General features: G+C 36.6%; 1 protein-coding gene across 2 annotated transcripts in view; it reads left to right on the plus strand.

Moving 5' to 3' along the window:
• Window positions 1-12,658, plus strand: part of RALGAPA1 (Ral GTPase activating protein catalytic subunit alpha 1) — a 131,318-nt gene that overhangs the window by 68,979 nt on the left and 49,681 nt on the right. For both annotated transcript variants that reach the window (XM_053944606.1, XM_053944607.1), the window contains exons 29-33: window positions 289-399; window positions 1,402-1,470; window positions 2,705-2,839; window positions 3,571-3,754; window positions 11,418-12,282. In XM_053944606.1, the coding sequence (XP_053800581.1) occupies window positions 289-399; window positions 1,402-1,470; window positions 2,705-2,839; window positions 3,571-3,754; window positions 11,418-12,282 (1,364 nt within the window). The remainder of the gene's footprint in view (window positions 1-288; window positions 400-1,401; window positions 1,471-2,704; window positions 2,840-3,570; window positions 3,755-11,417; window positions 12,283-12,658) is intronic.

Consider the following 12,658-nt stretch of genomic DNA (forward strand, 5'->3'; position numbering starts at 1 on the left):
ATTGTACTAACCAGTCTGAAGTTAGTTAGGAGACACTTCTCCCCTTCCTAGTGTGCACCTCACTGGATATCTGTCCCAAAACTTTGGTGTTAGCTGCTAACATCTGTTTGTGAATCTAAAGTAGTTCCTTTTGAGTTTTGTAAAATTTAATTGTGTTCCTCTGGTAAATAGATACTTAAAGAACTATATGTATAAAACTATGAGTAAAATTTGTGACCACCCTACCACCTAATGTACTCTTACATGAAATAATTTTGTCATGTTACTGTGCTGTGTTCCCTTTTCCAGTTTCCAAATAAAACAGTAGCCCAAGTTGCCTGCAGTATGCTGAACATGCTGATACATTATGTAAATAGACTTCAACTCTATCAAGCTGATTCACCTTTAAGAATTATTCAAGTAAGTAATTTTTTTTTTAATTGGAATTTTCAATTCTTTTAAATGGAACACTACAATGTATTACCCTAAAATTAAACACCTGAATATTGACAATTACGTTTTGCAAAACATTGAATTAGTATAAACATAATCTTACTTAGCACTAGCAGTAGGGAATTGCAGCACATTTAACTTCCTGACTCAAGTATTGACATGTAATGTGTTTATATCATGCCTGTTTTTTCTCAGAAAAAAAAGTGTCATGAGAATGTTGTCAATAAAGTATAATTTTTTATTAGTCTTAAATATATTCAAACATGTTTATTTAAGTTCAGGAAGAAAATGATTGCCTAAAATATGGATCTGCAGCTGTGTTTTGCATATCCATGAAAGACTTTCAGTATAAAACAAAAATAAGATTTTGAATGTGCTTCCCATAACAAGGAAGTAGACTATTGCCTCTGTGAGTCTGAGCCACAGAGAAAATACAGAGGGCTTCCAGGTTCTTTTCATGTGAAAGCTTCTTAAGAGACACAGCAAGCATTTCTGTGCTCTTCTGGAGACATATTTTTGATCAAATAGAGACAGGGTATATACAAATTCTAGTTGTTCTCAGAAATAATGTAACTCAGATAGCACCTACACAAACCAGCACCAGATTTCTTCCCGCATCCTACAAGTGTGTTGAGTCATATTCTTTTTATGCCTGAATATTTGAGGTAGCTGTGTAATTTCATTGTCCTTAATGCACCTACATCAGTCAAACAGAACATACTCCTTCAATGTATTCTGCAAAACTCAATTAGAAATGTTTTTATTAAAAAAAAAAATTGTCAAGGAATACTGTAACTTGTCTCAAAATCACTGTAATAGAATTTAACCATGAATCTAGCATCAATTGCTATTAATATTTTTAATATAAATTATTATTAATATTAATATGTTATATTTACCTGCTTAAAAATCATTTTAAACTTAAATATTTAAGTTCTATTTTAAAAGAAATATGGTATATTTCCCCAGATTCTGATAGCAACTATTACACATCTGCTACCCAGTACAGAAGCTTCCTCTTATGAGCAGGACAAGAGGGTAAGTATTTTTCATTTCTAGTACTTTCTGCTTCCTACTCTTCTGAATTAGCATTGCTGTGGGGCTTATTTGGTCATTCAAATTTGGGCACTTCGGTGCAGTTTTTTGCTGACAGCTCCATCATTCTGGGCTACCATTCCCACAAGGAGCTGGAGTTCATCTGTTGTTCATTTTGGTCTTCAAAGCTGTGTTTCACCTTCTGTCTCTGTTTGCAAGAAGTCAGGGGCTGTTGTAGTCTACACTCATAGGCCAAGCTACCCACTTTTCCCTTGAGGATGCTTTCCATAATTGACCAAGTTTCCTCATGAACTACTGTCAATCATTGTACATGAAATATCAAATAAAAAATTATCTATTTTTACAAATGTAGTCCTAATGGGTTTCTGAAAAATTGGTTAAAAATAAAAAGACTCAGTGCCCTTCATCATTAGGTTTATTATACTTTTGAGGGACAAACATGGAATGAATTATGTGAAATTAGTATATTAGGTAAATGGATTTTTTTTAGACTTCTATTTACCTTGAGAAATATTTTAGAGAATCTTGCAGATATTTATCTGAATTGTCTTCTCTTCCACAGCTGAGTTTTGAAAATCAAAAACATTTATTTACTCTGTAAGTTATTGATGATTTGTGTGGATTTGTGTCTTAATCTAATTCTGTTCCAGAGTCTTTCAAAACATCCCAAGAGGGATTTGATTCTTTTGCTAACTGAGAAACCTACACTACAGAAAGCAGTTGGATTTCTTTCAGATGATACCTAGTGCTGCATAACATTATTGATACATTCTGTGTTATTTATAAAGCACTAAATACAGGTGAATTAGTTCCATTTTGTGTAATCCTTGATTCACTTTACAGTGAAATTTATGTGCAAAATGGCACATCAGTCTTAATTTGGACCTGTGTTATCTGTCATTTTAAAAACAACAACCTACAAATCAATTTTGAAACTGTGGGTATCCTCTTTAGTATAGTATCTGCTCACAGTCTTACCCTGATGAGAAACTGTTGAATGGATGGCCTTTGTTAAATACCTCAGTAGCCAAAGTTTTTACTGATGCCATAGGTTTTGAAGCTGCAGTGGTTAACAAGTGGGACCTGCCATTACTGAAGAAGGTTGACTTTACTGAATTGAAAAAAAGAAGGCAAAACAGAGAAATAAAGTCAAGGGATAAATATGAAGTAGCAGGTGCTGGCTTAATTGATTTGTAATGGAAAGTGTTTTTTCCAGTTGGTGGTTTCTTTACTTCTGTGCTTATTGGATTGGATAATGGCCTTGCCATTGAAGACTTTGCTGCAGCCTCTTCACACTACAGGAACAGAAAATGATAAGACTGAAAGATCTGTTCTTAATTGTATATATAAGGTACATGTTTCTTACTCACTTATTAAGAATTTCTATATATGGGGCTAGTGTCAGTTTCCATGGAAATGAAGGCAAAAGTTTTCTGTAAGCTGACCTCCATACTACTCCTGAAATATAGGTTGCTGGCTCAGTTCTTGCATGTTTCACTGCAACAGCTTGACCTTTGGTGTATTTGGAGTAGTAGATTTTGTTTTACATTTTGGATGGTTAACCAAGCCCTTTTTTTTTGTATGTCATGTAGATTGCAGATGCTTGTATTGTAGAAGACTAACTATACATTTAATACAAAAGGATGTAACTTTTATATATCAAGCAATTTCATTTAGCATTGAGCAAAGCAAAAAGCACTAAGTTACAATTACTGTCTTTGGAAACACAGGAGAAAGGGATTTTTATCCTTTTTGCAAGGGAAGGGGATTAAAACCTCTAGCAGCTTAGACCTAGCATATGTAATTAAAGAAGATAGGAGATCTAAAAATAAAGGTAGCTTAATGCCTTTTTGTAAGTTTTGTTTCATTATTGTTAAATTCCACTTGGGTGGTAATAGTTTCTTTGCAGACCAGAGTTTGTTTCTGTAAACATTAAGCATCTAAAATTTTCCAACGTTTTGTCATGCCTGCCTTCTACAGAATAGTTTCTTAAAATGCAAATAAAAATAAACTTCATTTCTTATAAAACTAAAAAGTATAAATTTCTGTAGTTAATGTAATGAAATTCTGCTTTTGTTCTAGGTTCTGCATGGATGTGTCTATGGGTCTCAGTGTTTCAGCAACCCAAAATATTTTCCTCTAAGCCTTTCTGATCTGGCATGTATGGATTATGATCCTTTTATGCATTTAGAGAGCTTAAAGGAACCAGAACCACTGCATTCTCCAGACTCAGAGAGGTCTTCTAAACTTCAGCCAGTTACAGAAGGTTTGTCTAATTGCCTAAATGCATTTTCTTTCAAAAAAATTTTGTCTAGGTTTTCAGTGTTGAAGTGTTGGCCTACAGCACAGGTTTTCAGCTATATGTAGACGCTAGGTAAGAACCATTAGTATGGAATGAGCAAATGTAATTTTGAGCAATTACCATTTGATTAACTGAAATAAGTGTGTTCTGAACAACATCAAGATCAATATGATATGGATTCTTCTGTTCTCTGTGTATCAGCAGAAGTGTTAAGTACTGCAACATGGATAAATGTTGCTTTTCATTTTACTTTCAGTAAATTAATTTGATTTTTTCCTTATTTTGCTCCTTATTCTAGGAGAATTTTGGATTTTTGTTCCTGTTTGACATTGCAGTATTGAATGCTTTCCATGAATTTTTTAGCCTATCTTAATTTGTTGTTGATCTCTTTTTACACTGCTTAAAACAACAGATTTGTTTAAAAAGAGATACATTTTCTCTTATGTAGTTAAAACCTTAGGAGACATGGGAATTAACATTTTTTTCTTAACTCAAAAATAAAGAATCAAGAATCTAAGCTACAGAGGACTATCATGTATTGTGCAGTGTATCTAGTAAATATCAAATGGCTACATAGGGAAGAAAATTGAAAAATATGAGATTAAGATATGAGCAACTCTGTGTAGTGCTATTCTGCCTCTGTATTAAGTTGTTCCATTTAGGCTTTTTTAAGGTATTAAGAACCAGATAAATGCAGCAGTTCTTTGTAGCAGCTGTGTGCTAACAGCAGGTGATTTTGTGGTCTGTAGTGACTACGTGCTGTTTTTTATGTAGAGAAAATGGCTAATCATTGTGCCCTTGTCTAAGGCATGCTTCATCATCCTCAAGTACTTTTTTGGCCAAAGAATTCTAAACATAGAGCTGTCCCCTAATAAGCTCAGTATTGGATTGAACAAGTCTGATCTGAGAACTACTGGCAGGAGAAGCTGTAATTATTAAATTTACTGAAGAATGAAGCAAGGTACTATAGTTGGCTTTTTGTCAAATGGCTGTGGCCTTATTAGTAAAAAGTAATCATCTGCAGGGTCAGAATGAAAGAGGCTTCGAAGGATTCATTCTGTCCTAATTACAGTCTCACCTATACATATTATGTAAAGCTAATATTTAAAGCATTTGCCAAAATTTACTTCCACTGCATGTTCTATTACAGTGTAGTGAATTGTAGTAGCTTTTTATGCCTGGCATCTTTTGTATTCCATAATAATCTGTAATTATGGGTTAGAAGCAAATGCTGTGTGGCTTTTTTAATCTGACAATCTGAAAAGACAACCCTGAATAGATTTCTCTTTAAATGAATACGGTTGCACAAAGCCTTAGCATCAATATCTTCATTTTGCATTTCCAACCGTGATCTTTTCTTTTATGATTTCTTGTTAAATTTCTTAATAAAAGTAATTTCAGATGTTCCTTTTATCTCTGCAGATAAATTAAGTTTCAGGGCTCTGGAATTGTAAGCTAGACTGTGAAATTTAATTGGCAGACTACAGCATTATAATGCAACCCGGGTTCTGCAACCTTGGCACTTCTAGTCCCCATTGCCAGGCAGAGAATAAAATTGGCAGTGCTTAACTGGTTGCACAGCATCTGTTCTCCCTGGCATTGTTGGAGGAGTGAGAGGAGTAAAACTAGTGGATAATAACCAGTCTGGGTATCTGTCAAGACAGAGGGTCAATTAGTACAAGCTAGCAGCAGAACAGTATGCCAATGGGTCAGCATCTTTTAGCAGAGTGAAAGGGCTATCAAAGTATCTTTTTGAAGGAATGGAAATGAGCAGGGCAGAAGTTACAGAAAATTCAGGGAGTTCTACAAAAACAGGGTAGGAATTGTGAGACTCTTTCCTTAGGTCACAAGCAAAGCTGAAATTGCTGAAATGACAGAATTCTTAAGACAGGATGCTTTAACGGATGTGATTGATTTACCCTGTTATGTCTCCATTGTTCGAGGTCAGATCCATCACAAGTTTTGTGGATACTTAGCCACAGCATAATGTGATATGAGACCAAGAAGATACAGGACTTAGAGTGACACAGCTGTGTAGTGGAGACAGCATCTGCTGAGAGGTGTGGAGCAAGCCATGCAATAAACAGCAGGACAAAGATTTCTTAAATCCTCTGGGAACAGGTGTATGTGGAGAGAGAAGATGATTATTGGCTTCTCTTTTTGAGTAACTTTACAAGTTCTGTCACACACAAGGAAGCTCTTGACCTAGGGTTATCTGTAAAATTGTCTTTGTTCTGCTTTCTGTAGCTGGTGAAGTGGTAGATTTTAGTGAGATATAGAAAGGATAACTTTAAAATTAGGTATTAAGTATATTAAACTGTTACATTTAAACCAGAATGAACTTTTAGCAGCTCTCAGTAAGGAGATCAGTAGGAAGCTTTCATTGCATCATCAGAACTTGCAGTCAGCAGGTCTGTGATGCTTTCATACATCTAAAGAATCCCTGGGCTTGTCTGTGTGAAGGCTGATGAACTGTTCCTCTAGTTAGTGTAGGCAACAACCTACTCTAGCTACAGTAGAGGCATTCAAATGGTGATGGTGTGGTTTGACCCTGTCTGGATGCCAGCTGCCCACCAGTGCTGCTCCATTATTCTCCTTCTCATCTATGCAGGGGAGAGAAAATGTAAGGAAGGGCTCATGAGTTGAGATAAAGACAGGAAGAGATCACTCACCAATCACTGTCATGGGCAAAATAGATTTGACTTGGGGAAATTAATCGAATTTATTACCAAGCAAATCAGGATAGGATAATAAGAAATAAGACCAAGTCTTCAAAACATCATACCCCTACCCCTCCCTCCTTCCTGGCCTTAACTTCATTGTAAATCTCTACCTCCTCTTTGCCCCTAGTGGTGCAGGGGGATGGGGATTGGGGGACTGCAGTCAGTTCACCACACATTGTCTCTGCTGCTCCTTCCTCCACAGGGGAAGGACTCATGCTCTTCCCCTGCTCCAGCATGGGGGCCCTCGCACAGGAGACTTCTACAACACAAGTTCCTTCCACAAACTACTGTTTTTCATGAATGCTCCACTGTGGGTCCCCTTCATATGGCTCAGTTCTGTAGGCTCCAGCATGGGTCCTCCATTGGGTCACAAGTCATCCCAGCAAGTCTGCTTCAGCATGGGCTCCTCTCTCCACAGCACCACAGTTCCTGCCAGGAGCCTGGTACAGTGTGGGCTTTCCACAGGATCACAGCCTCCTTTGGGCATCCACCTGCTCTAGCATGGGATCTCCAGGGGCTGCAGGTGGATATCTGTTCCACTGTGAACCCCCAATGGCTGCAGGGGCACACCCTGTCTCACCATGGTCTGCACCAGAGGCTGCAGGAAATCTCATCTCTGGTGTCTGAAGCACCTCCTGCTTCTCCTTCTTTGCTCACCTTGGTGTTTGCAGAGTTGTTGCTTTCACACATTCTCACTCTGCTCTTTTCTGGCTGCAATTTCCTTTTGCCCAGTAATTTTTTTTTCCTTCTTAACTCTGTTATTCCATAGGCATTACTTCCATCGCTGATCGGCTCAGCTTTGGTGAGCAGCAGGTCCAACTTGGAGCTGGCTGTCGTTGTCTTCATCAGACACAGGGGAAACTTCTAACAGCTTTTCAGAGAAGCCACCCCTGTAACCCCCACGCTACCAAAACCATGCCACACAAACCCACTGTTCTAATTAACTGCACCTAACTAGCCAGCTTAGATGTTCCTAAGCCAACCTGGACTGCATAATGCCACAACCTGCTAACCTACTTCTGAACTTTTCTGTTTCATTTCAGGACCATAAACATATATGACAGAGAATTTTTTTTTTTTTTTTGCTATTATAGACAAAAACATTTTGAAAGCTGTTCTTTATAGATCACAGATCTGTTGGAGGTAGTTGTGATTGGAAGGTTCTAGTAACCTTACATGGATACAGTGGTCTGTCAGTTATTGATTTGATTGATTTTTACCCCATTATTCATATTTCTCCAAACATATTTAAAACTCTTTTGCATACATTGATCTTTTTTTTTCTAATATTTTTCAATTTCTAATGAAAAAGTCTTCCCTGCCAGATGTCTAGTCTTAGCTTTTGTTTAAAAAGTAGAAATATAAAATACTTTTCATATAAGGCTTTGCTGTTTGCCATTTTACTGAAAGGACACAAAATGTGCACTTTTAAAAAAATACTTTGTACAGACTGTATCTAGATTAACACTGTTTGTGTTTTCTGGGGAATATTCTAGAGATGGGCTCTCCTTTACTGCATGTCTGTATAGCTGAAGTTTAAAATTAGAAAGGAATGAGACTTGCTTAAACTAAGGTAAAATACAGGAAACTAAGCTAAGAGGAACACTCTTAGGCTCCCAATAAACATAATGAAAGAAAAAGTGTTTTTAGAGAGTGATTCATCCCATTGAGATTTGAGATTAGTCTGTACAGGTCATCATTCTTTAGACAGCTAAAAGGATAAGGAGAGTTAAATTCCCCCTTCAGTCATTACTTTTTACTTCTACTACATAATAATAGTTGCTTAAAACTGTTCAGCCAAAGTTGAATTTAAAAAGTTAGCAGCACATCTTGAGGAAACTCAGAATCCTTCATTCATGCCACAGATACAAATTAGTAGTGATGGACCTTCAGCCTTTCCATAAAAGAGGTAATTTCAGGACTGAGAAAAATAAATAGTATAACATGCTGCTTGTAAATTACCCAAAGATCATGTACATATTTAAATTACACTGCTCAAGCCAGAGGCAAGTACCATTGTAAAGAAAGCAGCATTCTCTCAGGAAGACAGGTCAAAGCAGTGAGCTGGACTGCCTTAATGGGTAAAGATAGGAATTAATTTGTAGAATTTGTGTTAAAGCTGTGATAGCTTGCATTATTACTTATTTTCATTTGCCCTCCAGAAACAAAGAGCATGGTTTAGATACTCATTTTAAGGTTTTAATATATTAAATGTCCAGTTATTCCTGATTGAGGAGATGTGCATCTAAGAATAAATTAAGTTGCAAAATTAATTTTAAATTTTCGTAATTTCAAAATGGCTTGGGATTTTCCCTTTTTTATTGCTGGGGAAACCATCATCAAAATCTGATTTTCTGTGTGGCAGAAATATTCCAAGATTACTTTATTTTATTTCAACATAACAGGTTGCATCTTACAGTCTACTTTTCCGTATACTTCTCTTGATACTTCTAATTTAAGTTTTCTGTGTCATTTTTAGATCAACAGCACTGTATTCTGAGAGAAGACTCAGATGTAGTGTTCAAATTTTATAAAAGAAACAATGACAGATTTATGATTTTAATTCAAGTGCAAAGTTTTCAGGGCAAGGCTGTATTAGGACTGAGAATGGATCTTCCAAATTTAAATTAATTGTTCCCTTCTTTGTATCACTGGGTCACCTCTCTTTTCCATATATCCCTTAGTCTCCTGAGGGAGTAAATTCACACACACAGGCACGAAACAACCGTGGTCAGTTTGAGGTCTTTAGGGTTTGCCACACAACAGTAATATTAATAACATATGCTAGAAGGTCCTTATGTCTTCAGGTTTCTCAGCAGAACTTAATAGGGGGCATTTAACCTTTCTAGAATGGGAATTCAGGTATCTGGAAAGCTTGTGTGTCTCTGCTCCTGGGAACCTGAGAAAAGTATTACCTTATTTATCTCTGCAGTGACAAGTGCTAAATACTTGGTATAAATATCCTGATAAAGATGGGCCACCCTCTGCATTGTCTAGGTTCTAGTAAATAATGTGCTGATAAATGGTTCTTCAAGCACCCAGCTTATTTTCTCTTTGTTTTGTATAAAATCTGCTTCCAGTTCCTTCTTGTGTTTCAGCAGATGGCACTATAACTTAATTTCCTTGTCTGCTGCCAGTATCTGGACATGTAATTCAGCGTCACTGAATGTTTTTGTATTTGTAAATTCTAAACTTCAAGAAGCATAGATGATAAAAATATAATCTCTAATGTGCTTGTATTAATTCTCAAGGCATTAATTTATTAAAATACTTGCATAGATATGAGTTTTAGAATTGTGTAAATGCTATGTTGATTTTGCCAGCTATTAACTGGATGAAATTTTTCCCTGTTTGCTGTTCAGATGTAACGCTTCCTAAAGGAAGAGACTAGCCAGAATCCCAAACATCTCTTACATGCTGTACCCAAACCTTTTGGGGAAAAAAAAAAAAAGCAAATACATACTACCTGTTTAGTTTTGCAGTTGCTGAATGCATCCATCTTCAGAAACTGAAGATCTATAATGGCAGTCAGTACACATCACAAATTTGCCTTTATTTTTTCAGTTAAACCAATTAAGACATCTGAAACTGAGAAATTTGTTTATTAAACATTAGGTTTTGCAGCTTATGAATATCCAACATAAAGGGAGATGAATTAATTAAGCTTTACTCCCATGCCCAAGAGGTTACATATTCTCAGTAAATACTGAATGAAAAAGTAACATCATTCAGAACATTCTGGTTTGATGGATTTTGGTGAGAAAGAAGATAGGTAGCATTTGCAGCAGTTTCACTGTTTAATGTAATTTAAAATACATGATGTAATCCTGAGGAGTACAGTTTTTTAATCTTCCCTTTGTAAATCCCAAATTCAGTTACAAGAGAGAGGATACAGAAAACAAGTACTTTGCCATTTTGATCTTGTTCCCTCTTCCACCAGTCTTATTCTGCAGTGTGATATTTTTGTGTTGGGTTCTTCAGTGGGTCCCCTGAACCAGTTGACAATTGTCTGCCTGAGACAGTCACTTTGTCCAGCTCATGTACTTCATATACTGTGGACTTGATAAGAATAATTCAGTAACAATATAGTACTGTGCTAGCAGGGTGTGAAATAAACATAAAAAATACCTTTTGTGAATTTAGATGACGTAACGTGCAAGTGGAAGGTATGCAGCAAAGAAGGAGGTGGCAAAAACCATATTGAAATACCAGTGCATCTCACAGGATGAATTTCACATAAGATGGGCACAATTAACTTTTCTTTCTCCCTCCCAAGGTTTTCTAACCTGAAACTTCTTAAAATGCAGTTGTGGTATGAGATTTCATTTTTGAAAATTTTGATAATGTTAGATCATGTTCAATATAGACAGCCTTGTCTTTGATTTTGTACTTTCAAATTATCCAGTGCTATTCTCAAGCTAACCTACATCTATATGCTCCCCAGGGAAATTAAGATGGATTAGACCTTTTGTGCATCTATCTTCCTTTGTATTTCTCAGTGTAATGATGTGTATAAATATAAAAATACGCTGCAGTTGGAATGGACCTCTTGCAACACACTTATGATCCCTACTTCAACAGCAATTCAAGATTTATTTTTACTAGATAAGAAATTGTGCATTTTAGAATAGTGCTGATAACAAAGCTATGGCAAAGGAAGTATAATCTGTAGACATAGACATGGCTGTAAAATAATGGAGGTGCTTCTTTAACTGTTTTAGGATTTTTCATGCTGTTTATATACAAGAGCAATGGTCATCAACATACATATTTTTCCATTACTGACTTGCATGTATCCTCAGCTTGCCGTGCTCATTCTCTCAGGAAGAGACCAAAAGAAACACATAAATCTCAGTGTTGTTTTCTGAACTCTTCTTTTAAAACCTGTGCTCTTTCTCTTGCAGTGAAAACTCACATGCAACAAGGATTAATTTCTGTTGCTGCTCGTACTGTGATAACACATCTAGTCAACCACTTAGGCCACTATCCTATGAGCGGAGGTCCTGCTATGCTGACCAGTCAAGTGTGTGAAAACAATGACAATCCATACAGTGAAAGTCCTGAGCTTTCTCCTGAACTTTTTGAGAACCCAAATCTTCAATTCTTTGTGTTAAACAATACTTCCCTGGTGTCTTGCATACAAATCCAAGCAGAAGATGAAATGCCTGGGGGAGGACTGTCTGCTGGACTTGCATCAGCTAATTCAAATGTTAGAATTATAGTGCGTGATCTGTCTGGCAAATACTCGTGGGATTCGGCCATTTTGTATGGACCATCGTCTTTATGTGGATCTTCACAACAAGCATCTTTTGCACTTTCATTATCTCAGCAAGATAAACCAGAAGATGCTCTTTCATCTTTTGAGCATGTGGAGGATGTATCTGCAAGAGATGGAATTACACTCCAAGTTAAAAGGAAATTTAGAGACACTGTACCAACATGGGATACAATTAGGGATGAAGAAGATGCTCTTGATGAGCTGCTGCAGTATTTAGGTGTTACAAGCCCTGAATGCTTACAGAGAACTGGTGTTTCACTCAACATCCCTGCTCCTCAACCAGTCTGCATCTCAGAAAAGCAGGAGAACGATGTCATCAATGCAATTCTGAAACAGCATACAGAAGAGAGAGAGTTTGTTGAAAAGCATTTCAATGATGTAAATATGAGGGCTATGGAGCAGGACGAGCCAACTTCACAAAAGCCACAGTCAGCATTTTACTACTGTAGATTACTTCTCAGTATACTAGGAATGAATTCATGGGATAAAAGGTAAAACGGCTCCTATTTTAAGAACTTTTTTTTAAGGAACTGCGCTGTTCTTACCTTGATAATAGAGTTTGTTAAACCAAAAATATTCCATGCCAGCTAACAAAAGAAAGGGAATGTGCATCTAAGGCCTAAACGGCAGCTTTCTTCTGCTTTTCAGCCTGTCATTTAGAGAGACAGAAAGGAGGAATCTGTTGCATTTATTGTGATTCATAGTCTTTCCTTAGGAAGTGTTGGAAGGCAAATTGAAGGAATCATGTATTTTCTTTGCTTTCCATATATGTTGCTGCAAAAATCATTACATTTCAGTGTCAGAATAATACTCAGAAAGTGTCGTATTCTCAGCTATTGTGTCGCTGGACAGTGTCCTGCTGCTTTG

This window comes from Vidua chalybeata, chromosome 6 (genome assembly GCF_026979565.1).
Source record: "Vidua chalybeata isolate OUT-0048 chromosome 6, bVidCha1 merged haplotype, whole genome shotgun sequence".
NCBI classification, from domain to species: domain Eukaryota; kingdom Metazoa; phylum Chordata; class Aves; order Passeriformes; family Viduidae; genus Vidua; species Vidua chalybeata.